Source organism: Carettochelys insculpta, chromosome 12, assembly GCF_033958435.1.
Source record: "Carettochelys insculpta isolate YL-2023 chromosome 12, ASM3395843v1, whole genome shotgun sequence".
Classification (NCBI taxonomy): domain Eukaryota; kingdom Metazoa; phylum Chordata; order Testudines; family Carettochelyidae; genus Carettochelys; species Carettochelys insculpta.
The window spans coordinates 3,322,948-3,350,107 of record NC_134148.1 but is presented as its reverse complement, the minus strand read 5'-3'; the positions used below and the strand labels follow the sequence as shown (position 1 = coordinate 3,350,107).

Genomic DNA, 27,160 nt, shown 5'->3' with positions numbered 1-27,160 from the left:
CTGAGAATCAGTTGTTTAAAGAAGTATCTGACTCTTGTCTACCCTGCTGATCAGATAACAATTACATATATAATCTATTTTTATATGTTAGAAAGGGACAAATTAATTTGGCATTGATTGGGCTGAAACTTTTGAGGTTGCATTTTAGAATCAATACCTCCGGTTACCTTTTGCAACTGCTTATGAAGCAAAGTCTGAAAGCATTTTCTACAACAAAATGCACTGCTTCTGCTGTATTGGCACAGACAGGTGCATGGAGACTGAGTTGCCTTGTACTAGAAGAAACTTTGGAGTGCTGCTAGGCAAAAATCACATTACACAGAGTGGACTCAATGCAGAGATCAATCAGAATTCTTTCACAGGGTAGCAAATTCAAGCAGTGCAACTTTGCTTTGGTTAGGTTAGGGAGTCTTCAAAACAAGCCAGCGCAACAGGAATCTGCAAGATCAGCTTTATGTTGATGGAGCCATTGTTTTCCCTTTCTGGTGTCCTTTTGGAAACAATCTGCATTTGATCATCGAACATTGTCATCAGAATTGAATATATTTTTGTGGTGTTGGCATGTTGAAAATGGACCTCTGTGCCTTTCTGTAGAGGTGTTGGCAGTCAGAACTGGCTACAGTTAGCAACCATTTGGGTTTTGTGTATGATTTAGCAAAATAATTTTATAGATATGTTTGACTGGCTTGATAAATAGTGAAATAAGATATAAAGGTTAAAATCTTCACATTTGTAAAGGAGAAATTAGAGTGCTTTTGTGTGTTTAGCTATAACTCTTGTTTAAATGCATGTGTACAGTCACATAAAACTGATTATACAAGGCTATGCTGAAAACAACCCACATTGGTGTACAAAGCAGTCCTTTCATGAGCATATATATTAAATAAAAAGGCTTTATCTCCACCTGCTTAAACTAGTCACAAATGGACTAGACTATTGGAGATTTGTGGTCCCCAGGTAGTTAGTGTAAAATATTTAGCTTCTTACAAATGATACCTTACAGTATGAGCCATGCTTTTGCAGCGCCAGAACTTAGGTATGTCTTGTGCTTTACAGTATTTGTTGTTTATAATTCATATGCTTTATAAAGCCTTACTTTGAGAACAACATGTACTGCTTTGTGCTCCCTTTCCATCCATAGCAATACGTAATTGCTGAAACTATTCTCTGCTTTCTCTGTAAGCTCTGTAATGAGGACTATATGTTAAGTAGTGAAGGGTCTAACTTGATAGGAGTAATGTTAGTGCAGCCTTGCTCATTTGTTTCACTTCCTTCCCCTGTTCTTACAGCTGAAGGCCTCCCCCAGGTGTATTACTTTGGGCCATGTGGAAAGTACAACGCCATGGTACTAGAACTCCTTGGTCCTAGCTTGGAAGATTTGTTTGACCTCTGTGATAGAACTTTCACTTTGAAGACGGTATTAATGATAGCCATCCAGCTGGTGAGTAGTTGGCAGGGTCTCTGCCACCTTGTTTGAGCTATTCCAATATGTGCTTAATAATTAATGGATAAAATTAATAGCTATGGGCCTGTCAGCTTTTGCTGTAATACTCTCTTGTGGGATTTACTTATTAATCACACATCAGTCTGAATGGGGTAGAGAATCTCTAGGTATGGGAGAAAACTACTGTTTCCTCCAAATGTGAGTAAAATTCTTATTTAAGAGGGTAGGATGGTTAGTTCTCTGCTTCCCCCAATCTGCATTAAGCTGATTAGTCTTTACTTGCTTTCTAGATCATTAATATATACAGATATTGACACTCTTGAAGAATAATTGGTCACAGTCATTGTATGCCTACTTCTCTGCTGAGAAGATGATGATGTAATTGGGGAATTCTGCAAAGTTCCTGTAATGGGCACCCTCACCCTGCACTTGCATCTAAATTAGCAGTATTAATCACTGTGACAGACACATCTTAGGCTCTTTGCTGCATGTGCAGCAAGATATTAATTGGCCGAAAACTGCAGGGCTAAGATCCCCCCCGAAGCTGCACAGCCACATAGCCCCTGTGCAGGGCTTAATGGGAAGCTCAGGGATGCAGTGTTGAAGAGAGGTCTCTCCCCAAGCTTGGAAGTAGCCAAGGCTGGTGGAGAGGAGCCCCTCCCCACTGACTCCAGCATAGAGCTGCCACTGCAGTGCAGAGAGGCCCTCCTTGCTATCCCCAGTAGTGGACTTAGCTTTGTAGATATGTGACAGGAGTAAACAGCCAAAAGGGAGAGGAATCAAATATTCAAGGAGTGTAATTCCGTGTAATGGGAGAAGTTACAAAGTAAGTGTTAAGCTCTCTATCTGGAAGATCTTTCTGGAAATGAGACCTATTGCATTGCGGTATAGTATCTCAAGGGAAGAGATGAAACTGTCTTGTTCAGAACATTTTAAAAGATAGAAAATAATCCTCTTTTGGCAGGAAGATGAACTAGGGGGTTTTAATGTCTTTGCCATCTCCAGTTTACACTGAAATACAATTAGATGGAATCTTAAGGGCTTTTTTCTTACTATCATACCACCAGTGTTACAGACGACTTAAAAGTAGTGTAATGTGTGAGAGGGTGAGCATGCATGTGAGCGTATGAGAGAGTGTGAGTGAATGTGAATGTTTCCCTGAAGCAAGGCAACCTTTTAAAATTTCAAATGGCTTCTTACATATTGCCAGTCCCAAGATTTACAAATCATGAGTCAGATGCTTAACAGATCAAGATGATTTAAAATGATCAGCTCATGCTTTTGATCTGTATTCTGCTTTTTGAATTCCCATGCCTATCCCATGGTCAATTGTGAAATTAATCATGAGTGATAGGGTTGCCAACTTTTCCAACCAGATGGAGCTGGCAACCCTAGTGTCGTCATGAAAATTGGCTTGTGCATATGAATATGCATAACTCAAAGGTTCTTTAGACAAAATACCTCATGTTAATATATCAGTTTTAAAGTTATGGTCTGCTGTATGTGCATATCCTATGCTTATGCGTATATCATTCTGGTATGTGCAGTTAGAAATATGAAGGGTAGATTTTCTTAATTCTAAATGTGCTAATGAGGATCATTATTGATACACCCAGAAACTTAATGGCTGGGTGATCAAGTCAATGTTCTGTGAATACTCTTGTTTGTTTGTAAACCCAAACCGTGGTTAGTCCTGGAAATGCATGTCACCAGGCCATCTGATGCTGAAGCCCATTTTGGATTTTATACTTTTCCACTCAAGGTGGGTAGCTGGGACTGAGCACAAACAATCCCCACCTTGGGCAAAAGGAATTTAAGATAGGGAAACAGTGAGGGGCAGGGAGGGATCCACAGACACAAGGAGAGCTCCCACTTACCACCTAATGTACTTGCTGAAAACATAAGATTGAAAAGGGTGAAGGATCAGGCCAAATTTAGGAGGCTGCTTAGCTTGTGAAAGAGCTGTTTAGAGCAACAGTTCAGGGTAAGAATTAGCATGTAATAAATTCTAGTGGATTAGGATTAGCTGGCATGTTTGTCTGTTTTGGCGTACGAACATACTCTCGTCCGTCTCTTTTCACTTGCAGTCACTTAATTCCTACTATTTATGCTGGATGATAAACAACGTGTTTTTATTAAACCTACTGTAAATATTTGTTACTGGAGTGGGGAAACTGCTGCATATCTCTTTCATTGATAAAGGTGGCAGACATCTTTATGAGCTTTGCCTACATAAAACTTTTACACAGGGTAAAAGATTTATTTGGGATTTTGGTCCTCTTCATGAGCTGTGTTCCTGGGTGCTGAAGCTTTATAGCTAAGTCATCTCGGAGCTGAGCTGGTTCAGTGTCTGTTGTTCTGCTAGGGGCTGTTACCCCATGTCTTGGGTCCTCCTCACCCTACACTCCGAGTGCAGAAAGAGAGGCCCCATGGAGATTTTAAAAAAAACACCTTGCCTGTAAACAGGCTTTACTTTAAAACTTCCCAAGGTCACAGATTCCCGGACTCTGGGAGAGTAGGCTGCCACCGCCAAGTGAGAAAACACTCCCCCAGCTTCCCCAAGAAGGCACACTTGGACGTTGTCTTGTGTGGGCACCCCAAGCTCTTAACTCTCTCTCAGGAGAGACAGTTTAGACAAAGTGCTGTAATTTGATACCTAGCTTCTGGCTGAAGGTAGATGCACATAGACAAGCCCTTCACAGGCAATTGCAAAAACGTTATTTATTCACAAAACAGGAGAGAGAAATCATGAGCTGTATGCAGAGAAAGTATTTCACTGGGAGTCAGCTTTAAAGTTTTATAGGGAAAAACATAAAGTTGAAAACAGTAACACAAAAGAGAAAAACAGCAGTCAATAATAAAAAGAAGGTAAGCTGACAGTCCATCCTAATTTAAAATAACCAGAAAACCTGAACACGTCTAACTATACATTTCCTTCTATACGATCTACTTACACCTCTATCACTGATTCTGCAACAGTCAGGATACTTTATTTCAATTGCCTGGGAGCCATCTCCCTGTCCAGGTCTCTCTCTCTGGGTCCCCAGAGAAAAAAGGCCTGGGAACTGTAATTGTTCTCAATTTAAACAGGATTACTTCACTCCCATTGGCTCATCTGTGTTCCAGGTTACCTTAGAGTAACCCCTTCCCTGCACTCATTCATGACACCCCAACACTGTGCCTTTTCTGGAGGAGACGAGCTTCTGGCCCAGCAGGGATAAGATGGTGGGGGCAGAAAGGTGGACATCAGTGGCTAGCACATCAGGGCACAAGCCCAAGGGGATTTCTGTGATTGACATCTTAACTAGGTCATGTGTTGTAAACGTTCTTGCTAGAGAAGCCAACCAAAATTAGGCCTCCTTTGTGTTGTGTACTGGACAAACTGGAAACATTCCCTGCCTAGTCTAATGCAAATCATAGCAATGAGATTGGTATGGAGTCACCAAACATCCATCACGTAGGTACAGTTTTTAATACCTGTTGAGCTGATCCAGATTCAAACAAATGAGCTACAAATTAGACTCTGTACTTCATTAGCGGTGCTCTGAGGAATACCATTCCCTATAAACCCTAATGATACACCTTTGAGAATGGGGACTATGTTCTAAAGTAAAATTTAGTTTAAAGAAAAAGCTGTGATGTTTTGATGCTTAGACAGGTATGTTCTTCCATTCTCTGAACACAAGATTAAAATCTCTCATGTCATTGTCACACTCACTCTACACTAAAGTGCCCCCATCTGGTTCTTAAAAGGACAGCTCCTGTTAATCATAATACAAATGATAAACATGTTATAAAATAGATATAAAACAACTTCCAAATTCACTTCTAAGTACAATGCTTGTGATGTGAAGTGATTCTAATAATTACTGTGGGACGCTAGCACTAACACTTTAACTTTTGCACCTGTGTCGGTCATCTTGCACCATGAACTCAGAACTTTCATATTGATAACACACATCTCTTCTGCTTCAGCTATGAATACATCGGTATAGTTCAGTTAACAGGGTAAGTGTTAGGGTTTACCAATTAAACACATGGGATGGGGCTGGTGGAAGACCAGGGCTGCTCCTGCCCAGCTGGAGCAGCCCCTGTCCTCAGCATCATAGCCTGGGAACACTGTGGGCAGGAGCACTCCAGCTCATCCTGTTTTGAGAAAACTGATCTTCTCCCTTGGACGCCATCTTGAATAGAGCTTCTCCTGACCTGTTTTTAGACAGCTAAGAGCCTTCCTATGATTTGCTGGAACTTTCCATACCCTATCCCTGGATCTCTCCTAGAGGTTTATTGTATCTGCTTTTGTAGATTTCTAACTTTAAACTCACTAATGATTATTTATGTAAAACCTTTAATCTTAAAACTAACCACTTTTTTATGCAAGGCAGTGTCTTTATTAAAAACAGCAAGAAGTCCTGTGGCACCTTATGGACTAAGAGATTTTGGAGCATACGCTTTCGTGGGCAAAGACCCTCTGTTAGTCTATAAGGTGCCACAGGACTTTATGTTGTTTTTGCAGATACAGACTAACATGGCTGCCCCTCTGTTTGTGTCCTTACACTGTCACCACCTTAATTGTAGCATTTGGGAGAGGTGAAACTTTTACAGTATTTTTCAGTTCTCTGCTGGTCATCATTAAGGTACGCTTGTAGGGCTTTGCAAAACATCCAAAAGCAAAACCTCTCATTACAAAGCATGCGGTTCCTTCTGCGTGGACCATCCCATACAGGGGGGGAGAGCGCACGCTGTAGTGGGTTAGATGACTATTAGCGAGGCAGTGATGGCCTAACAGCTTATTAAGAGCAACTACTGTCCATTCATTAAAGCCTGTGATTTGGAACATCTGCATTGTGTTACGTTGATAAGATTGTAGTAGTTGTCTCCTGACATGGAGTGGAAGTAGAGAGTGGATGATAGCTGAACATGGAGCCTTCCAGTTTATAGGACTAAAGAGTTGGAAATAGGAGGAGGAGTAGAATTGTTTATATCTTCCCTCCTTGGCACTTCATGGGCTCTGGATGTTAATGAGCTAAATCAGTGTGGTACCGTGCTCCTGGAGAGCATTAATTTAGTGACTGCATAATCTAAAAACATTTGATCTTTCCAAACTCCCCACCTACATATCTTGTGATGAGAGTACTTCTTAAAAATAATAAACAAGGCAGTCAGTACTGGCTTTCTTATTTAAGCCTTAGTTCTGCGTCCTTTTTAAGTTGCCCATTCCAATAAATGACCTGCTCTGGTAGTAAAGACAAAATTAAGCAAAATATTCACATTGCTTTTTAAATCTCACTTTCCGTGAGGGGTTAGCTAGTCCTCCAGTCCCTTTTAAAAGGTCACTTTTCCAGGTTGAATTTATTCTACACAAACCTTTTAATCTTCAAACCTACTAGTACTTGAAACAAGCAATTGGGATGTGTGACAAATGGCTGAAATGTGGAACATCTGTTGTGTTGTGTTGTGCCTCATGCCATAGTTATTTTGTAATGGTTGTTAATGATAAAAAGATTTAATTTTTTTGTGTATTAAATTAGTTTTTAGAAGGAAACTGAACGAAAGTAGAGCATGGTTCTTTGCATGGTGTCTGCATATTGCCATTAATGAACTCAAGGGACTCTCACTGTTAGCTCCTAGAATTGTCTGGAAGATGTCTGTTGGGTCCACTTGCTCATGCTTACCTCTTTTATCCTGGATGGAGCCAAGAGTATAAAAGAAGGAGTGGCCCAATCACTATTCAGTTCTGTCTGACCACTGAAGCTCCAGTGAGCTTAGATTTCACACACTGTCCTCAGTGCTCTCCTCATCAGTTTGTCATTTTCTTTTCCTTTGGGGACAAAAATTTTTTTGTAGATTGTTTTAGTTTTTTGTCACAATTTTTTTTTAAAGAGAGGAGGAAATGCCCAACTGGCACAAGCTTTGTCTGGGTTTAGGGGTGGGAGGGCTGTCTTGGATATCCCTGCTGAGCGAGGGGCCTCCCAGGGCCTGGACAACTAAGTCTGGGTGTTTGTAAATAGACATTGGTTTAGGTACCTAGTCATGGATGAGGTCCCTTGGTCTGTTCAGGGTGACCTAGAAAACTTAGTTATGCGCCTATGGGACTAAATCCACCATATTTTCCAGCATTGCTGCCCTTCTTAGTCAAATTTGATTAATGACTCTCCAAGCATACATGACAAGAGCTACCCACAGTGAATTTACCAACTCCAAATACACTTGCCACTGAACAGTAGCAGCCCAGTATTGCAGACTCCCACAGAGCTATTGCTACTCACTTCTCCACTGTTAGAGCTGGTCTCATTTTAGTGTTGCTGTGCTTCAGGACTGAGACAACTCTGCACAAAGTACCTGGGAAATGGCCGCCTTCACACACTGCTCAGTGTCCCATAATCACATAATGATGTGAAGCCACCAATCAGTGCTTCTTTACTAGGACCATAAAGTGCTTCACAGCGTTCAGCTGCTGCTCAATTGTCAGTAGCAACTGGGAATTGTTCTGATCTATGGCGTGCAGCAGGGCTTCTCGATGGACATCACAATATTCTGCAGAGTGGCTTCTGTCCCAGCTCCGTAAATGCTGCAGAATAAGGTGGGTGGTGTTCTGTAATGCTCCCCAGAGAACACAGCTGAGAGGGTCCATACTTCCAGGGCTACAGAGTACATGTAGCTAAGCCTGGCTTTGGGAAAAATGGATGTAAACATTTGGGGGTTTTTTTTGTTGCCACCAAGGCACAGAGAGAGGAAACTGCATCACGGGAAGTCAAAGCTATGTTCCCATTCAAATGTGTGACAACGTTTTGGTCCCATGAGGCACAGGCAAGATTTCCTCAGACTTCCATTTGGCTAGTTGCACTGTGGGTTAGCTGGCCATAGTGCACTACATGGTATAAGCACTTGTCAGTGAGGCACACCCCACCAATACAATGAATGTGGTATGGACAGGCCCGACCAACTTCATTACTGCAGGTGCTCAGTGTCAACTGAAGTTGGTTTTTGTTGCACAGACATGAATTAAAAACCTGTTATGTGCCATGAGCAAAGACTACGTGAGACAAAGGTGCATCATTGTCTGAGGACCCTTCTTTAACAGTGAATTAAGAGGTGTACATCCAAATGATCCTCACAAGTGACGTCCATCAGTTCCATGGCCACACCCAGAATAAGTGGTCATCTGGCTAACTTCAGTCATGCCAGATTATGGAAGATGATGGATTAGACATTTCTGGATTAGAGAGGTTCAACTGGTGGTAGGATTTTCATTCACTGACATGTCGGAAAGTTTTCTTGCTATTTTTAATGATTGACAGCCGACATCAAATCATTGTGATCCTTAGTGTTGTTAGAGGAGACATTTTTTCCCCTCTTAAGAACTTGGCATGGTCTGAGGCAGCATATGGAATGGAGGAGGAGATTGGTGAGAGCTAGAGCAGTAAGGAAAAGGCAAAAGACAATTCTGAGTAATCTGGATTTAGAAGTGTTTTTAAAAATCAGTACAAAAATGACTGGCTGCTTGTTCTAGTCTTGCACGGCATCATTCCAACAGTCATATTCTGTTGATTTGGATATTTTTACATATTTCATTCCTGCATATAATAGAGGGTGTGCCATGTGGTTAGAGCAGGAGTCAGGGAGTCAAGAATTGTGGGTACCATTCTCAGTTCTGTATCAGATTTTCTGACCTAAGGCAAATCACATAATCGCCACCTCAGTTTCCTATCTGTAAAATTTCATTTTTTATGGTGTATTGAGTTTTAAATGTTTGCAAAATACTTTGATATCTCTAGATGTGAATGGCTCTGTTTAATACAAAGTATTAATGGGTCATCAGTTGCAAAGTGAGTTTAGTGTACTGAGCACGAATGTCATCTCATACTTTTGCAGATATCGCGAATGGAATATGTGCATTCAAAGAACCTCATTTACCGAGATGTCAAGCCAGAGAATTTCCTTATTGGCCGGCAAGGCAATAAGAAAGAACACATCATTCACATAATCGACTTTGGATTGGCCAAGGAGTACATTGATCCTGAAACCAAAAAACACATACCTTACAGAGAACACAAGAGTCTAACTGGAACAGCAAGATATATGTCCATCAATACACATCTTGGGAAAGGTCTGTTTGCTTTTTGCTTGCTTCATACTCTTGAGTAAAAGCATTACATTTGCCTTATACCTTCAACTATCGATTGGCCCATTGTATTTCAGCACCAGTTAAGCCATCTCTTCACAATATTAAATATTATGTACATTTATTGTGATGGTGTCTCTTTAAATTACACAAGGCAAAATCCAGGAAAATACACAAAAGGGAACAGCTCTGAACTGATGGAAGGGAAGGTTTGAGAATTTATTTTATATAAACATTTAGAGCAGTAGTTCTCTGTTGCAGAAGGGGGGGGTGTGCGTGTGCATGTGCATACTGTTGTACACAGTGCCTTCCAGTTTCAGTAGTTGCTGAATCGGTCTGTCACTTCATGTACTGTTGGTAAAGGGGACAACTGAGTGGTTTTTGTACATTTTCCTAAATATTTTATATTTACTGACTTCAGTGTCTCATTCTCACTGGCCTCTGTTTAAACCTTCATAATAAAGCAGGGTTCTCCCTTCAGAGACAGAAACCAGTACGAATCTTGCCTAAACACTTGCCACTTCCAGAGAGAGTTGGATGGCTCGCAGCATGATGGTGCTCTGAAATTATAAAGGTGCTCCCTTTTTATACGTCACCCCAATATATGTTTTGCATTCACGTCATGGACTTATTGAGGGTAAAGACATAAATATGCCCCGCTCTTATGTCGTCACAATGTATGCACAGTCAAAACAATGCTTCAATTTGAAATTCACAGCAGCGCCACTATCTTAGCATTATGTACTGAGCCAGCATCCTCCATGCTGCTGCTTCCACCTAGTGTGTTCTCTCATGTTGCAACTAGCAGTTCAACACGTGTTCTCTACCATTGTTCTTTCCATTTTACTGTACAATATTTGCCATCTGTTAAGAATGGGCAGGCATAGTACAAGCGCAAGTGAAGGTGCCAAGGTAAAGAAACAATGCAGCAGCATGTTAAACATTTAAGTTGCATGTTACAAGCCTTAGTAAAAAGGGTGAACGTGCGGTCAATGTTGCCCATGCTCTTGCCTACAATGAGTGTTCGTACAATAGTGAGGAATGCTTCCGAAGTAGAAAGCAAGGCTAAGCGTACTTGGAAATATTTGGAGGTAAAAATAACGAGGCAAAGAAGTGAGATAATGGAGAGAATGGAACATTTGCTGGCATTATGTAATGAGGATCTCCATAATCAGAACACGCCGATCTGCTTAGCCCTCATTGAAGAGAAGGCTTTAAGCTTATATGAAGATCTAAAAAGCAGTTGGGAGCAGAATCCACTTCAGATGAAAAGCCCTTCAAGGCTGCCTGAGGATGGTTTCACCATTTCCAAAAAAGGTATAGTTTCAAAAACATAAAGATTCAGGGAAAGACAGCCAGTGCTGATGCAGATGCTGCAGAAATGTTTCCCGGTGAACTAGTAAAAATAATTGAAGAAGGTGAGTGTGATTTTTTTTTTTTTTTTTTTTTTTTAAAGCAGGTGTTTAATGTTGACTAAACTTGGCTGCATTGGAAGCACGTCTTCTTGGACACATTTCTGTGAAAGAGAAGGCTGCTCCTAGTTTCAAAGCCACAAAAGATAGACTTACTCTCCTTTTAGGGGGCAACACCAATGGCAATAAGAAATTAAAGCCACTGCTAGTTTATCATAGTCAAAATCCAAGAGCATTGAAGAACATAGTAAAATCTCGCCTCCCTGTTATCAGGAAATCCCACCACAAGGCTTGGATTATGAAGTATGTATTCCATGAGTGGTTCATCAATTACTTTGTCCCTGAAATGAAAGAATACTGCAAGAAAAATAATTTAACAATCAAGATTATGCTCATATTAGACAATGCCAGTGCCCATGACCTTGATTTTGAACAGCTGTGTCCCAGGGTTAAAGTTGTTTTCATGCTGTGGAGGACAACATCTTTGCTGCAACCTATGGACCAGGGTGTGATTGCCACATTCAAGGCCTACTATTTGAGAAGATGTTCCACAAACTCCTAGATGGCACTGATGGTGACAAAAAAACCCACATTCCTGGAATTCTGGAAAATATTCAGCATTTAAGACTCTACTGTTCATTGGCTTCACCTGGGATGAAGTTTCTAGATGTTTAACGAATGATTCTTGGGGGGAAAAAAAATGTCCTGCTGCAATCCATACCTTCCTGGGCTTCAATGACACATCAAGTGTTCACAATGAAATAGTGAAACTGGCAAAGGAAGCAGGCTTCCATTAAGTGGAAATTGATGATGAGTTGTTGGAGCTGTGTGGTTTGTCTCTGAGCAATGAAGATCTGTTTAGAATTGGTCATGCATGGTTTTGAAGAAAATACATCTGATAGTGATGAAGAAGAGGGCAATTCTGAACAGAAAGCTGTCTTTACAATTCAGTCTCCAAAGGAAATGTTCGACCATGTTGAACATGCAATAGAAATAATGCAAAGATGTGACCATCTTTTTGACCACTCCTCAACGGTGGCTAGAAGCATTAAAGAATCCATGGCTTGCTCCTGAGAGAGATTAAAAGCAAAACAAAAAGCAGGAAGGCTTTCTTTAAAAGGAAAATGAAGCAAACACTCACTGAACTTGAAGCAGGACCCTGTGGGTTTTAAAGTTAAAATCCTTTAAAATGTATGTTTGTTTTTAGGATTTTTTTATACTAAAAGTGTTTTGCTGTCTATTGTATGTGGTTCATTGTTAACAGACATTTAAAACAAGAAAATAACTTAAAGGATTCGGTCCCTATCCCAGTGTGTTTACATGTATTCTTATTGTAGAAAATTCCCCTATGTGAGTCGTCTGGGCACCATTACTGCATCTGAGGTCCCTATTTCCCTGTGTTTATATGTAATCTTATTGGGAGAAATTCCCCTTTATATGTCATTTTGCTTTACATCTGATGAAGCGAGTCTGTTCTCACGAAAGCTCATGCTCAAAACTTTTCTGTTAGTCTATAAGGTGCCACAGGACCCTTCATTGCTGTTTGCTTTACATCGTGACTTCACGGTCTCTAACCATGACATATAAAGGGGAACCACCTGTATAGCCCTTGGCATGCTAGCAGCTAAAGTAGAGCACTTTGGTCTGGTTTCCACCACATTTAACCAAGCATCACGTGGCTTTGCCTGATTTTAATATCTTAGGAGAATGAAACTTTCTTTGTCCTAAATGACTAAAATTTTGCTTTTCTCAGCTTGCAAGCAATTGTTTTGGAAGTTCCAAGTCAACTCCATTTCACTACATATTTTGTATTTGCTAAAACTCTTAAGATAATAAAAATATTTCGTAAGCGATCTCTGTATATCTCCATTTATGAGCTCAAGGCATACACACCTGTTTTATACCTTCATTAAAGTACACAAGCAGATAGGTGGGGCAGAGTGTGTCAATACTTCCAATGGGTCTTCAGAGGAGTCGGAAACCTGCTGGTACAGGTTCCTTGATCCCACAAATGGGAAAGTACAGAGGTTGTCCTCAAGCGCCACTAACTCATGAATAACCTTAATATCTATTGCTGATGAACACTGACTTGGAAATATGCAGGATGTGAAGGGAAATTTTGAATGGCCGACTGTTGCCTTCAAAACTATTTTTCCTCCACGACACTCAAGTCCCAGAAGGGGAATTATTCTTGTTTTTTACATTTTAAATTATTTACCATGTACTGTCTCTATGGCTTGAATTTTATTTTCACTGCAGCTTTTCTAGCTTCCTTCAGAGGCCTCGCTTCCAAAAAGTGTGGTTTTTTCCAAGATGTTAATTTTGGGAAGGCAGTGTTGGGCTCATGTCTTCTAATGTGGAGAGCTATGCGCCCTAGTGTAGAAATATGTTAACATTATACAGTGTGTGTATATCTGTCATAATTTTAAGAGGGGCCTTTTGTTACGGGAAGATGTTACAGTTGAAACTCTTATACTAGGTTGGATGCATTGCAGGAAGCTACAGTATGAGAGGTGTCTCACCAGTGACTGTGACCCAGATGAAGTTTGTTCCTGCATAAAGGTTGGGAGAGTGTTGAAAGTCCTCCCTTGATCACAATTTGACAACTTCTTCATAGTAATCTAATGCTAACCATTGTTATGCTAAGCTTTTCCAGGGTCAGAGAGCCTGACTCTCTTCCTGATAACTGTATCCATATAGTAATTTTTCGCCATTAAATTTTGTAGCCTTCCTGTTTACAGCTTTATCAGTGAAATGCAGTAGTTACCTTTTTAGCGTCTCCTTCTCTTCACATACTATTTTAAGAGCAACATTTGCTATGCAGTTTCCAAGACAATTCATGCTGTGCAAAGCACTGCTTGCTCCTCTTCATGCAAATTACACAGCACTTCAAACATATTGTGTTTCTGCATGTGGGTTGGATAACTGAGTTTGCTCCACATTTCTGGCTCTGAACATGTGAGCTGTCTGCAGGTGGAAGCAATGGCAGGCTGGGCTACAGCCCAGGTTAACTTCCGTTTTGTAGGAAAGCAGATTGATCCATAAATTCCATCGCAAGCAATTCTGAATTTTTTCTAAAATATAATAAATAAATTTAAAAATCAATCATATTAAAGCTGGGATCTTCTAGCTGTAGTTGAAGAATAGGTACATAGTGTTTATCCTCATTAGTTGTCCTGAAGTTTTTACTTTGCTGGATAGCAGCCTGCTCAGAGAATGATTTTGAAAACTTGAAAGCAAGCACTGTGGCCCCTTAGTGAACTATGCAAGGGGAAAGCCCCATCTGTATCTGAACTAATGAAATGCTTAGCATTGGTGTCCTCCAATTATAGTGCTTCTCACCCAGTGGTACAAGTACCCTTGTGGGGGGTACACCAAAGTGTTCCAAGGGGGCACATCAACTCATCTAGATATTTGCCTAGTTTTACAACAGGCTACATAAAAAACCACTAGTAAAGTCAGTACAATCTAAAAGTTCAGACAATGGCTTGTTTCTACTGCTTCATATGCCTTACGCTGCATGTAAGTACAATATTTCATTCCAATTCATTTACTTGATAATAAGCTGGTAGAAAGTCAGCAAGTTCTTAGCAGTAGTCTTCTGTGAGACGTTGGCATGTTTTTCTAAGTAGTAGTTTTTAAGTGAGGTGTAACTTAGTGGTATGCAAAACAAATGTGACTCCTGAAAAGAGTACAGTAATCTGGAAAGGGTTGTCTGGCACTTGTTTCAAGACTACAGATTACTTTAGGACCATATTTCTCAATAGGTAGTGCACATACTCTAGGAGTACATGAGAGAAATCTGGGGGTACTTGTAATTATTTTAAAGAGGGTACTTCAAAAAAAAAAAAAAAAAAAGTTGAGAAACGCTGTGCTATTACTTGCATCTGTTTTCAGACTTTTCCATAATGTGTCCCACATCTTAATGGATTATTTTAGGGACACCTCCCCTCCAATGTTTCCTCTAATTTTTTCCATCCATGTGTAGATTAAATTTTGTTGTGAGCCAAGGTATGTGGAGATGTGCCCTACCAATAGGAACAGATGCTGACAGCTGTAGGAGGCTATGGGCGCTCTTTTAAACAGCTGGCAGCACCTGAATCTCTCTGAAGCAGCTGCCCAGGAACTCAGTTTCCAAGGAACGATGTTCCCCTCCCACCTATGACCACATGGACAACCTTCTCTCCCTGTCACAATCAGATGTGTTTGTGGCAAGTGCAGCAAACACTTGCAAGGAAAAGTGTAACAGGGAAGTATTTTTAATTGCTATGGTGAAATGAGCTGTAAAAGCAGCTGGAAAAGTGCATGTCCTTACTTTTTCTTGAAAATAGGCAAATTGTCCCATTTGCTCTGTGGTGTTTGGTGTGTGGGCAGGTGATGGGTGATTACTTGTGGCCTCTGCTGCTTACCAATTGGCACCCCAGCCTCCCCTACTTTCCCTAACCTTCTGCGCTCTACTTCATAGTCCAAACCCTCTGCCCCTCCTCCTGCGCCCATACCCCCTCCCAGACCCTGCACCCCAATCCTGTGCCCCAGGTCACAACCCGCTCTTGCTATAGGTCACAGCTCTGACAACTGCACTGCATTCTCCTGCCCCAAGTAACAACTGCCCCCTTCACCCAAATTCCTTCCCAACCCCACGCCCCCTTCTGCATCCAGTCTCCACCCCAGACTCAGCACATCCTCCATTCATATCATGGAAGAATGCAGCCCTTGACCACTTTGCAATTTCTTGGAGGGGCCCCCATCAAAATGTATTGTCCACCCCTGGTGTAGACCAGTTAACGCTAGCTGATATTTTTTTTAATTTGGTATTTGTTTGCCTTGGCCAACTTTAGGTACAAGAGCATGATCTGGGCTATAATAATTTTTGTGCATATGGAAAGAGAGAGAAACAGATTTTTCTCACAATATATTCTTTGAGAAGTAAATCTGGTTGCTGAACAAGTTAGTTTTACTTCAGTGACTGCACCAATAACGTGGTCTCTTGTGCCTTTCAGAGCAAAGTCGGCGAGATGACTTGGAAGCCCTTGGCCACATGTTCATGTATTTCCTTCGAGGCAGTCTGCCCTGGCAAGGGCTGAAGGTATCTGTTTAAATGTATAACTTAGTGAATTTCAGACAGCAAAATCTACTTCTTGACATCACATTTTTCATTCTTGTCTCTCTGAAGTCTGAATTTTTTAGAATTAGAGCAAAATCTCTTCATTCTCTTTGAGATCCTGGAGGTGAGCAGGAGGCTGTGTTTGGTTATAACCAATCACACATGGTCATAGTAAAAATGACCAAAGATTGATGCTGTGCAAAGATATAAAGCTCTCATTGTAAACTAGTTGCTGTGCTTTACGTGTTTAGAAAATCTTTGGGATACAATTGACAGCTACTAATGTTTTGAAAGCTGCACATGGAACATGAGCACATAATTAAGCCTACAGTTACATGGTTACTGGCCACATCCTGCACTACTTTCTCAGACAAACGCCCATTGACTTTGATTGAAGTTCTTTCTCAGTGCAGAGTTTAATCTGAGGTATGCAGGAAGTTTCAAGGATCGTAGGGCTTGTTGTCACATACAGTGCTTACAGCAGTAATTAATCCACCTATACAAGAGGCAATATATCTACGTATAACTACACTGCTCAAGAACGTCATAGTTAATTCGACATAGGTCGGTAATGGAGACTTGATGCAGAGAAATAGCTGACTTTTATAATCAACTTCTCTTCCTAAATGAAACAGACTGGGCCCAGCAGGCAGTGGTCAAAGGCTCAGTGTCTGGTTGGTGGTCGGTTTCAACTGGAGTGCCCTAAGGATCAGTTCTAGGACAAGTACTGTTCTACATCTTTATTGATGACCTGGAGGAGGGTTGAATTGCACCCTCAGCAAATTAGCAGATGACACTATAGTAGGGGGTCAGGTAGATACATTGGAGGGTGTAGGGTGCGAGAAGACATTGTAATGGTCGAGAGTGCAGTCCGACCCCTCTGTGAATCCTCAGAAGAATCTAAACAGACCAGTCTGTGCAAGGTGAAAAGCTGCAAAATAACTAACCCTGCCATGGGAACTACTGCAGAACAAGGCACACTTGCCAAGACTTCAAGGCTACGCTGGCAGTAGGCCACAAGAGATAGTGATAAGGAATGCATAGGCAATTTTAGGCAATCTTATGTTAATGAGTTGAGCTTTATCAGCTAGTGTTAGGAGGCCTGTTACAGAGCCTCTCCCCGAGCGAAGCTCCAACGCGTCAGGTTTTCCCCCACTGGTGACTGCGATGTCTCCGGGGCTCCTGTCGTGGGTGTCACGTGCTTTCAATAAACCAAATATAGCACTCGCCTTCTGGGTGCAGCCTCATTTCTGGGGAACCCGAGCCTGGTTGGCTACAGAGGGTAGGGATAGAGTCCAGAGTGACCTAGACAAATTGGAGGACTGGGCCAAAAGAAATTTGATGAGATTCAATAAGGACAAGTGTAGAGTCCTGCACTTGGAATGGAAGGATCCCAGGCACTGCTATAGGCCTGGGACCAACTGGCTAAGTAGCAGTGCAGCAGAAAAGGACCTTGGGATTACACTGGAGGAATGGTGGGATATGCGTCAACAGTGTGCCCTTGTAGCCAGGAAGGCTAATGGCATGTTGGGGTGCATTAGGAGAAGCATTGTATCTGATCTAGAGAAGTTGTTATTCCCCTCTAGTTGGCTCTGGTGAGGCCTCATCTGGAGCACTGTGTCCAGTTCTGGCCCCCCCCCCCCCCCCCCAGTATAGAAAAGAAGTGGACCTATTGGAGAGTGTTCAGTGGAACGCAAAGAAAATTATTAGGGGTCTGGAGCACATGATCTATGAGGAGTGGCTGAGAGATTTGGGCTAATGTAGTTTTGCAGAAGAGAAGACTAAGGGGTGATTTGATAGCAGCCTTCAACTTTCTCAAAGGGGGCTTTACAGAGGATGGAGGGAGACTCTTCTCAATGGTGACAGATGGCAGAACAAGGAGCAATGGTCTGAAGTTACACAAGGAGCAGTGTAGGCTGGATATTAGGAAAAACTATTTCACCAGGAGGGTGGTGAAGTACTGGAATGCGTTGCCTAGAGAGGTGGTGGAATCTTTATCCCTAGAGGTTTTTTTTAAGTCCCAGCTTAACATAGTCATGGCTGGGAGGATTTAGTTGGGGTTAATCCTGCTTTAAGCAGGGGGCTGGACTAGATGACCACCTGAGGTCCCTTCCAGCTCTAGAATTCTATGATATGAGACTGGCAAGACACTGAATATTGTCTAACTCCCAATATTGAACCAAGAGACAAACACTGTCGTAAGTGGTACATTTGAGCAAGAAAACCAATAAGCAAGGCTGTGATTTTATTGTGGAGATCACAGAAGTCATGTGTTTCATGACTTTCTGGGACTTTTGCAGTAGCAAATGCAGCTGGCCTGGGGGCTGCCTGAGCACCTCTGCTTGCCACAAGTTGGCAGTGAACACAGGGGCTGAATCACTTAATCATTATTCATTCTGTTCATGCTCTCTGAAACATCTGACATAGGCCATTGTTGGAAGACTGGATAGTGGGCTTAGATGTATGTATCTAACACTCTTTTGCAACTCACTAAATCCCACTCCTCTCCCAGAGCTGAGCTAGAATCTAGGAATTCTGACTGGGTCTCTCTGTGAGTTAATAACAAAGAGCATATATTAAAACTGTAGGACTAACAAGTGTCCCATAAATGACTTGCTGCAAGATGTTAGAACATGTTAATATTAGAGCTGAGTGGGTCTAATATTTTAATTTTCTTCCTTTATCTAGGCATTAGTTCACAGAATCACAGGGCTGGAAGGGACCTCAGGAGGTCATCTAGTCCAGCCCCCTGCTTCAAGCAGGATCAACCCCCACTAAGTCATCCCAGCTAGGACCTTGTCTCTGCCATCTGACACCACGGAGAAGGGTTTCTCACCCTCCTTTTTAGAGCTCCCCTAGTTACAGGGCTCTTGAACTAATTGCAAAGTGTCTGCTGAAAAGTTAGTTTTCGGGTCCATCAGTAGCCCCTGGAATCAAGGTTAAAGTTGCCCCTCCCATCTGAAATGGTATTCCTGCCCTTTCTCCTATAAACTGAGAAGGCGTTACCTTAGGTCAAGCTCGAATGCCTATTCAGGGGAAAGATTGGCACCCGCGGGGCTAATGAGGAAAACATCTCAGCAGTGAGAAGGCAGGGAAGGGGATTGTCCCTTTGTGTTCATAAATTGGTTTGGTGGAGGACCACTCCTTGGGCCTACCCTGAGGCCTAGCTTAAACATATTGACAAGAGAATGCAAAGGGGAAAAGCAAACACTGTCCATAGTGGGGCTGATTTTACCCCAGGCCCCACTGCCACCAGGGAAACGCTAAGCAACAAGATGGAGAAGGTGCCTTGCCATGCTAGGGTCAGAGTACTTGTTACTTTCTGCGCAGCTTGGCATTGTTACATCCACTTACGTAAAAGCCCAGTATGCCTTGTCTAATAGTTGATGTATAATATCTTGTTAAAAACTCATTGTCATGAAGGCATGGTGTTCAGCCAATATCTGTAAGCTTAAACATGTTCTCCCAGGCTTCAGCAATACCTTCAGAAACTCTACAAGAAGTCCGGGCTCATAGCAAGTGAACTGTACAGCAGCTACTTCATGTTTGAGGCATACAAGGTGCTGTTTGGACAAATCGTTCTTGTACCCTGATGTCTGCAAGACACTGTATAAAATACCTTCATTTTTCTCCCTGATAATGAGATCAGTTACCCTGCTGTTGGATCCTCTGTCTCTATATTTACACTTCCTCTTTGCGCCATACAGGCTGACACCTTAAAAGAGAGATATCAGAAGATTGGGGACACAAAGAGAAACACTCCGGTTGAAGTTCTCTGTGAGAACTTTCCAGGTAAGGCCCAATTGGAATTGTTAGACCAGTTGTTCTGTGCAATGTGTTGATTAGCAACTGGGTAGACATAACCCATCCTACAGTAGATGTCAGTACTCTGTCAAAACATATTTGAATGCTCTTCATGATGATGTTTCTATTGATGGCAAACACCTAGAGCTGCCACGGTCAATCTAGGATATTCTCTATTCCCTCACTCTCCTCCAACCCTTCAGCCCTTTCTTGGTGTTCGTTGTCAGCACAGTCTTCTGGATAGAGTTGGTTGGAAAATAATCAAGTGCCTGCTGTTGCTCTTTCTTCTGTGAAGAGGAATACAGATAGCAGGCCGTACCTGGCCATTTTCCGAGGGGGGAAAAAAAAAAAAGGCTCTCACATTTGTCAATGTCCTTGAACCCTCTCCTAACCAGGCCCTACTCCACCTCTTCCCCAAGCTCCCACCTTTTCCTGGCTTCTTCCCACCCATTCTGCATCTCTGCCTGGACTCTTCCCATTTCCCATCCAGTTCTGCCCCTTAGCCTAAGCACACCTGATCTGCATGCCTTCCCTTCTACCGAGCACTTCCTGTGTGCATCAGCTTTGGGTGGCAGGTGCTGAGAGGGAAGGAGAGGAGTTCATCTGTGGGTCTGCTGGCAAGTGAGAGGCATTGCGGGTAAACTGGCTGCTAGGCACCCATGGACCTGAATCCACCAACTCAGGGTTGGGCCGGTCTCTCTCTCCTTTTCTGCTGCCCTGCTCCTCTCCCACACAGCATTCCCCAAACCTGCCTGCTGTCCCCTGCATGCCTCCCCTGAGTACATGAAGTGAACTACGCCTGGGGCAGTGTGTGGCTGCCTGGGGCCCGCTGCTGCTACTGCAGCATGGCTGTAAGGGAGCAGTGCTGGTGGCAAGCTGACTGCTGCATCTGCAGAGGGAGGAGGGCAGAAGGTGTATGATAGCCCCCACCCACCAGGAGACTCTGAGTGGACTGTTTCTACTTCCTGGGTGAGTGCCAGGCAAAGAGTGGGCAGTCCTCTCTAGCCTCAGCCCCAGAGCAACATGTCTGCTTCATTCCAAAGTTTGAACTCCTCATGAATTAATGTGCAGAATAGCACTTGCATACTTGAATTCAAACTCTACAGTCAGGTGGCAGGGAAGCAGCAGGTATGTGGCTCAGGCAGGAAACTTCACCTTTAAATAATATTTTAAAATGACATTTTACGTAAATTATTTTTAAAGCTTTTTTAAAAAATGAAAAACAGTAGCAGTGGACAAGATAATCAAGGCATTTGTTTCATCGCATGAAAATGATCAAATGAGACTAAAATTGATAAAATCTCAGCTCACTCGAACATTAAAAGAATCAGAATAAAAGTAAAATATTGCTTGGTTTTGGAGACATGTTCTTACATGCCCCTGAGATGGTGTGTGGGAATGAAGAACAATGAAGTATATAGTAAGATGTAGGGTAGTTCAGGGGAGGCCACTGTGTACTGCCTTGGAAGAGACCTTCTCAGGGTCAGAACCTTTAATTTAAGGCAAGTGCCATTGCTTCAACTGTAGTCCATGGAGCTGTGGCCATTTACACCATCTGAAAATCTGGGCCCCCAATCTCTTCCTTTGCCAGGCCTATAGAGGAGGCGGGATAATGGCTAGCCTGACATTCAACAGCTACCATATATCTGTAGCCCACAGAACAGCAATAGCAAGATGCTCTAGGGAGCCGTGTAATCAGAAGACTCCTCATTGGGATGTGGCATGTAAAGACAGAGGAAATGATATGCACCCTCCAAAACTGAGCATATGAAGGAAGATTCCCAGAAAAATGATGTAGAATCATAAAGATTAGGTTTGGAAAAGACCTCAGGAGGTCATCTATCTCAACCCGGGCTCAAAGTAGGACCGACCCTAATTAAATCATCTCAGCCAGAGAATTCTTGCTTCTCTAGTCCATAACATCAAACCATCCCTACTTTTACATACTTTGCAAATGAGACTTCCCTCACCTGTTCCAGCAGGTGATACTTTTGTGCGTACTTTTTAATACAAAAACTTTACTGACTTCTATTCAAATTCCCTCTTCTTTTAAAGATGCACTTCATCTTGAAAGCCCACTTTCATTATTGATTAAAACAGGAAGGCCAGGTTTGCCCAGTAATCTCCAGCTGGCTTCTCAGGTTATTGCAAAGACTACATCCCATCAGTTGGATCCTTCTCATGCTGTAGGGGTTTATAATCTGCATGGGGATGTGGCATGAGCAGGAGGGATCTGCTCTAAGTTTCTTAGTCTGGGTGGAGATATTAACACTGCTTTAAATTTTGTCCTTGCCTTTTTCCAACAGAAGAGATGGCCACGTATCTTCGTTATGTCAGGCGATTAGACTTCTTTGAGAGACCAGACTACGATTACTTACGAACCATCTTTACAGAACTATTTGAAAAAAAAGGATATACCTTTGATTATGCCTACGACTGGGTTGGCAGGCCACTGGTAAGTTTGTTTCCAAAACTAGCACCCTCCTTCCAGAAACATGTCTCCTAGTCTTTCACGGCTTCTTTTCTAGCTGTGTGGGCACATTAGAATTGCCTTTAATGGCCTTGAAAACCAGTTCCGGTTTCTAGGTAGGATGGTCTCTGATGTGACTTTACTGTTTGTAAAATGGAATTCCCAAGCAGCAAGGACAAATATTCTAGTGAAGTGATAATGTGCAGCAGTTGAGGAATGGAAGAAGTGCTGGGATGATCACACTCCTTGTCCGTCTGGATAATATGACTGTCTTTCTCCTGATGGAAATTAGCACAGGAGATCTTCTGCATCCCTGTTGGAAACGTAAACATCCTTCCCTATTTGCCACTGGTTTTACGCCTTCCCCTCTTGCTTTTTGGTTCAGAATAATGGGGCTTCTCTTCAGATCCCATCACACTGATGTGCAATGCGAGCACACATTGCTGTCGTGTGACACAAGGCTCTCCCTCACTCAACATGCTATGGCAAGGCAACGCAACTGGAGTATCCCATATGGCTGGGCAGATCCTATCATTGGAAGAGCTGGCCAATTTGAAAGCACATTCACATGCATATTAAAATTAGCTACAAATTATTTTGCTGCAGCAACACTGCTTCATACACAAGATTATAAAAATTAGTACTGTACCTTAGATTGTTTGTTTGATTTGTTCTTAAATCAGCTGTTATCAGTTGAACCTTCTGTGCCCTTCTCAGTCAGGCTTGGATTCTCCTAGAGTTCCACCCCTCAGGACCTTTCTGTTTCAGGATCAAGTCTATTGAGTTCAGGGCAGACTCACAATGAGCTACACCTGCCCTGGTATTCAAAGGGACTGCTTTGTCATGTTCCAACACTTAACAGGTGGAGACTTCTGACCCCATTACAGGATAAGTCCAGAGCTTTTAGATACAGAATCTCCTTCATATGGACATGTTCATTAAATTTGGTTTTGTCATAAACAGTACTATTCCCATAACAATGGGCTGCTCCCAACACTAGTGCATTTTGAGATTGCTTTTCTAGTTGTTGTAAGGGGAAGAGGGAAAGGGAAAAGGCAGAATGCTGATGTTCTGGAGTCGGCACCTCCCTTTACTTCCACCCTCACCTTTTCTGAGTGGGCTGTCATTGTTTCCTTGTTCATCACCTTGTAGCAGGAACTTAGTGCTCAGGTCAGTCATCGCCAAACAGAACATGCTAACTACATTCCTACATTGGGACCATCTGCATGAGGAAAAGCCTTTGTCAAGAGGCCCACTTATGACTCTTGAAGAACTGATAAAACATACCTATGTACAATCCATGCTCATGCAAATGGCATGCCCAAGGTGTAAAGTCAGTCACGTCACTTGCTACATTTGTGGGTCACTGAGCTTTTGTGGTTTTTACATCAACATGGAGTCTTTACGTACTGTATTTCCTATGTTTGCTTATTTTGCACAATAACAGTATCTTTTAAAAGGAAGTCATCATTCTTGTAAATTTTGTCTCTTCACTAATGTTTAATTTCAGAGTCAATGGGCAAAAAGCCCATTTTAAGACAAGCTTCCTATCACTCCTTTAACAGTCCACCATCAGTTGCTATGGAGATCATGAAGTTACAAGATGGGATTATGATTTAGGTGGGAATTGAGCAGATGAAGCCTTAATTAACACATCCTGTTCCTAAAGTAGGAAAACATGAGATGAGGCAGAAAACACAATGCATAAAACTGTCCTTATTTGCAGTTTTAATTAACCCAATTCAAACCATATTAAAGTGTGCTCAGATACCATGGAGTTGGGCATCTTCATAAATATATATATAATAACCATATTATTTTTCAGTTTACCATGCAACGTTAGTGACTGTAAATCTCCAGAAAGCCCTTGAGTCCTGCAAGATTTTATAGCACCTGCTCTGATTCACCTTGTTCACACTGGAAAGCCTCTGCATGCAGATTGCGTAGGAGCGGAGCCTAAACCAGGCATTGGTTCAATGTACAATATGCGTTTTATTTTCCAGCCTACTCCAGTGGGGTCCATTCATGTAGATTCTGGGGCATCTGCAATAACAAGAGACAGCCATGCACATAGGGATCGACCGTCACAGCAACACGCGCTTCGAAATCCGGTGCGTTACCTACCACTGTCTTTGCTTTATTCCTTTAATGCTTCCCCTTTCCCTTTTTGAGTGGAGAGAAAGAGAAGTAAAAACCTCTAGTGAAGTTCATTTTGTAAGGAAATTTAATATGCGTGAAGTGAAAATTTAGAACTCTCCAGATCACAGAGGTAGGTGTGTTTTTATTTCATCCTCCATCCAGCTATGGAATGTTCAGAGACAATTGATTTTGGCACTTACCTCGCTTCTAGCAAGTGCTTTTCCTCTAAACTTGGGCAGGTTATAGTTTGAACTGAATTTTATTGTCTGTCAGTGAGAAAAATTGCTGAAATGCTCTTTATCACAATAAAATTGAGGTGTCGTGTAACACAGCTGTATGAATTTAAATGCCTATAATTTCAAATGTATTTTTTTCTAATTTAATTTCTTTTACTCTAGAAGATTTCTGAGCTATAGTTCCCAAGTTTGAGAATTTCAGACTTTTTTTATCCTTAGTTTTCTTTCCTTCATATCATTTTCACATTTTATTGCTCTTTAGGGTTTGGATTTTCCATGCTTTTGCAGAACATATCAGAAGCTCAGCAGATTGCTGGAACTGCTACTTCCTATTTAGAGCTGTTATTACTCTATCCCTCCCACAGCAAGTGGTTCTCAGGTCACTGGGTCTCTCTCTCCATCTTAGCAGTGCCAGATGTCCAGTTTTCAACCAGAATATCAGGTTGGAAGGGCAACCTAGCAGTGCTGATTGGGCCATTAAAAGTCCTAATTGGTGTGGGGCTGGCATGCTTCATACCTGGCTCTGCACAACTTTTCAGAGGAGGCAGTATGTCTCCCTCCTCCTAGGCAGAGGGACAGCCAAGAGGACTCAGTGCATTACCCCTACCCTGCCCAAATTCCAGCTCTGCAGCTCCTATTGGACAGGAACTGCAGTTAATGGGTGCTGCAGGGGTGCCAGCTTTGGACGGGTACAGCAGAAATATGCAGAGCTGCCTGGGCTATGCCTCTGCTTAGGGACATGCTGCCACTTGCTGGGACCTGCCCAAACCCAAGCACTGCCTGGAGTCCACCATCCAAACCCCGCTTTGACCCAAGTCCCAGCACTTAACCCCCTCCCAGGGCCCACACCCCAAACCTTCTCCTATGCTACAACCCTCTCCCTGAGCTTGGAACCTTCTCACGCAGCCTGAACTCCTCATTTCTGGTTCTAGCTCAGAGCCTGCATCCTCAGCCCAGTGTCCTCACCTCCTCCCATAACTCCACCCTCCCTGCCTCAGCCAGGAGCTTCCTCCCACACTCTGAACCCCTCATCTCCAGCCTTACCCGTGTCTCCAGCCTCACTTCCACTATCAGCCAACTCCCTCACCACCTCCCAGATGCCAGCCTGTGAAAACTTCAGCTGGGTGAAAATGAGTGTGAGAGAGGGAGAGAAAACAGGGAATGGAGTGAGTGGCAGCAGAGCCTCAGATAAGGAATGGAACAGGGACACTGGGCAAGAGTGTTTGGTTTTATGCAATTAGAAACTCGGCAACCTTTAACTACTTGCATGATTCTGCTGTTATGGTAACAGTCTCATTGTTGGTGTGGCTTTAACAGTGCATACTGTGGTAACCTGTCTAGGTTCAGCTTTTCTTGTTCCATGAAGCTATCTTCTGAGTGGAAGAACAACAAATTTAGACCAGTAACACTTCTGAAGCTGTAGGTTAACTGTAAAACAGGAATGTATTTCCCTCCTGAGAAGTACTGATTTCTGGCAATTGAATTTTATAAATATTTGCATGTGCACATTGTTTGTTTTAGTAACATGCTTTAAAACTTTAGTTATAAATACACTGTAACCCTTCGTGCTGTGTTAATCTGTCTTCTGTTTACCTGCTCCTGCCAACAGACGATGACACTGTGTGCACACAAAGTGTCTCCTGTTGACTTTTCACTGCTTGGAAGATGTTCTTGGCTTAAATTTCAGAAATATTCATCCACATATTTCTAGTCTGCAATACGTCTTCCATGTCCTAATGACGACACTGAGTGACTTATTCCTTGGTTGTGTGTTTTTTTAATTTTTGCCTAAATAAACTGTGATAGCATAATGATGCAGTGATATCCCTAATTTCTGCATGATGCTGAGAATGAACAGCCCATATCTCAGATATTTAACTGGAAGATGATTAAGTGGTAATTTTTTGCTTTGGAATTTGTCTTGTACAAACATAAGTTTCTCCTGAATGCTGAGCAAACCATTTCTGTGCAAAAAGTCACTTCAGCTTCTAGGAGCTGTGGAGTTGGGGCATGTGTGTTTGGGTTGACTGAAGCCTCCTGAACTCCCAGGATGATCTGGTTTATTTTTACTCCCCTGCACATAAGTCTTTTACCAACCATTGGCACCTAAACCAGGCAGCATGCTCCTGTTGTTTTGACAGCAGCAATCAATGAGCTTATTTTCCAGCAAGGCTGAACTGCTCTGTGAATTGGTAGATGACAAGAGGATGGTCAGAGTTGTTAGAACTCCTCCTCCAGTTCCAAGTATGTTACTCTTGCAATATAACACGATCTTGCTGAGCTCAGGTAGCGAAACTTCAGGTCACACCTAAACTGGTTCATGGTGCACCGTGCTGCATAGCCATCAATCTGATGATTTGGTCCTAACAGCCTCTTCTAAAGAGGGTTTTTTATTTTTCTGAAAGTCAGAGGTAAGCTCTCAGGCA

The 27,160-nt window shown here is 42.3% G+C and overlaps 1 protein-coding gene and 1 long non-coding RNA gene across 5 annotated transcripts in view; one reads left to right on the top strand and one right to left on the bottom strand.

The window, feature by feature from the left end:
• Positions 1–27,160, top strand: part of CSNK1G1 (casein kinase 1 gamma 1) — a 153,009-nt gene that overhangs the window by 96,071 nt on the left and 29,778 nt on the right. For all 3 annotated transcript variants that reach the window (XM_075006301.1, XM_075006299.1, XM_075006300.1), the window contains exons 5-10: positions 1,290–1,441; positions 9,320–9,554; positions 15,982–16,067; positions 19,793–19,877; positions 22,196–22,344; positions 24,363–24,470. In XM_075006301.1, the coding sequence (XP_074862402.1) occupies positions 1,290–1,441; positions 9,320–9,554; positions 15,982–16,067; positions 19,793–19,877; positions 22,196–22,344; positions 24,363–24,470 (815 nt within the window). The remainder of the gene's footprint in view (positions 1–1,289; positions 1,442–9,319; positions 9,555–15,981; positions 16,068–19,792; positions 19,878–22,195; positions 22,345–24,362; positions 24,471–27,160) is intronic.
• LOC142019424 (uncharacterized) overlaps positions 24,087–27,160 on the bottom strand; it is a 33,623-nt gene continuing 30,549 nt past the window's right edge. For both annotated transcript variants that reach the window (XR_012647074.1, XR_012647073.1), the window contains exon 3: positions 24,087–24,402. This is a non-coding gene — a long non-coding RNA (uncharacterized LOC142019424). The remainder of the gene's footprint in view (positions 24,403–27,160) is intronic.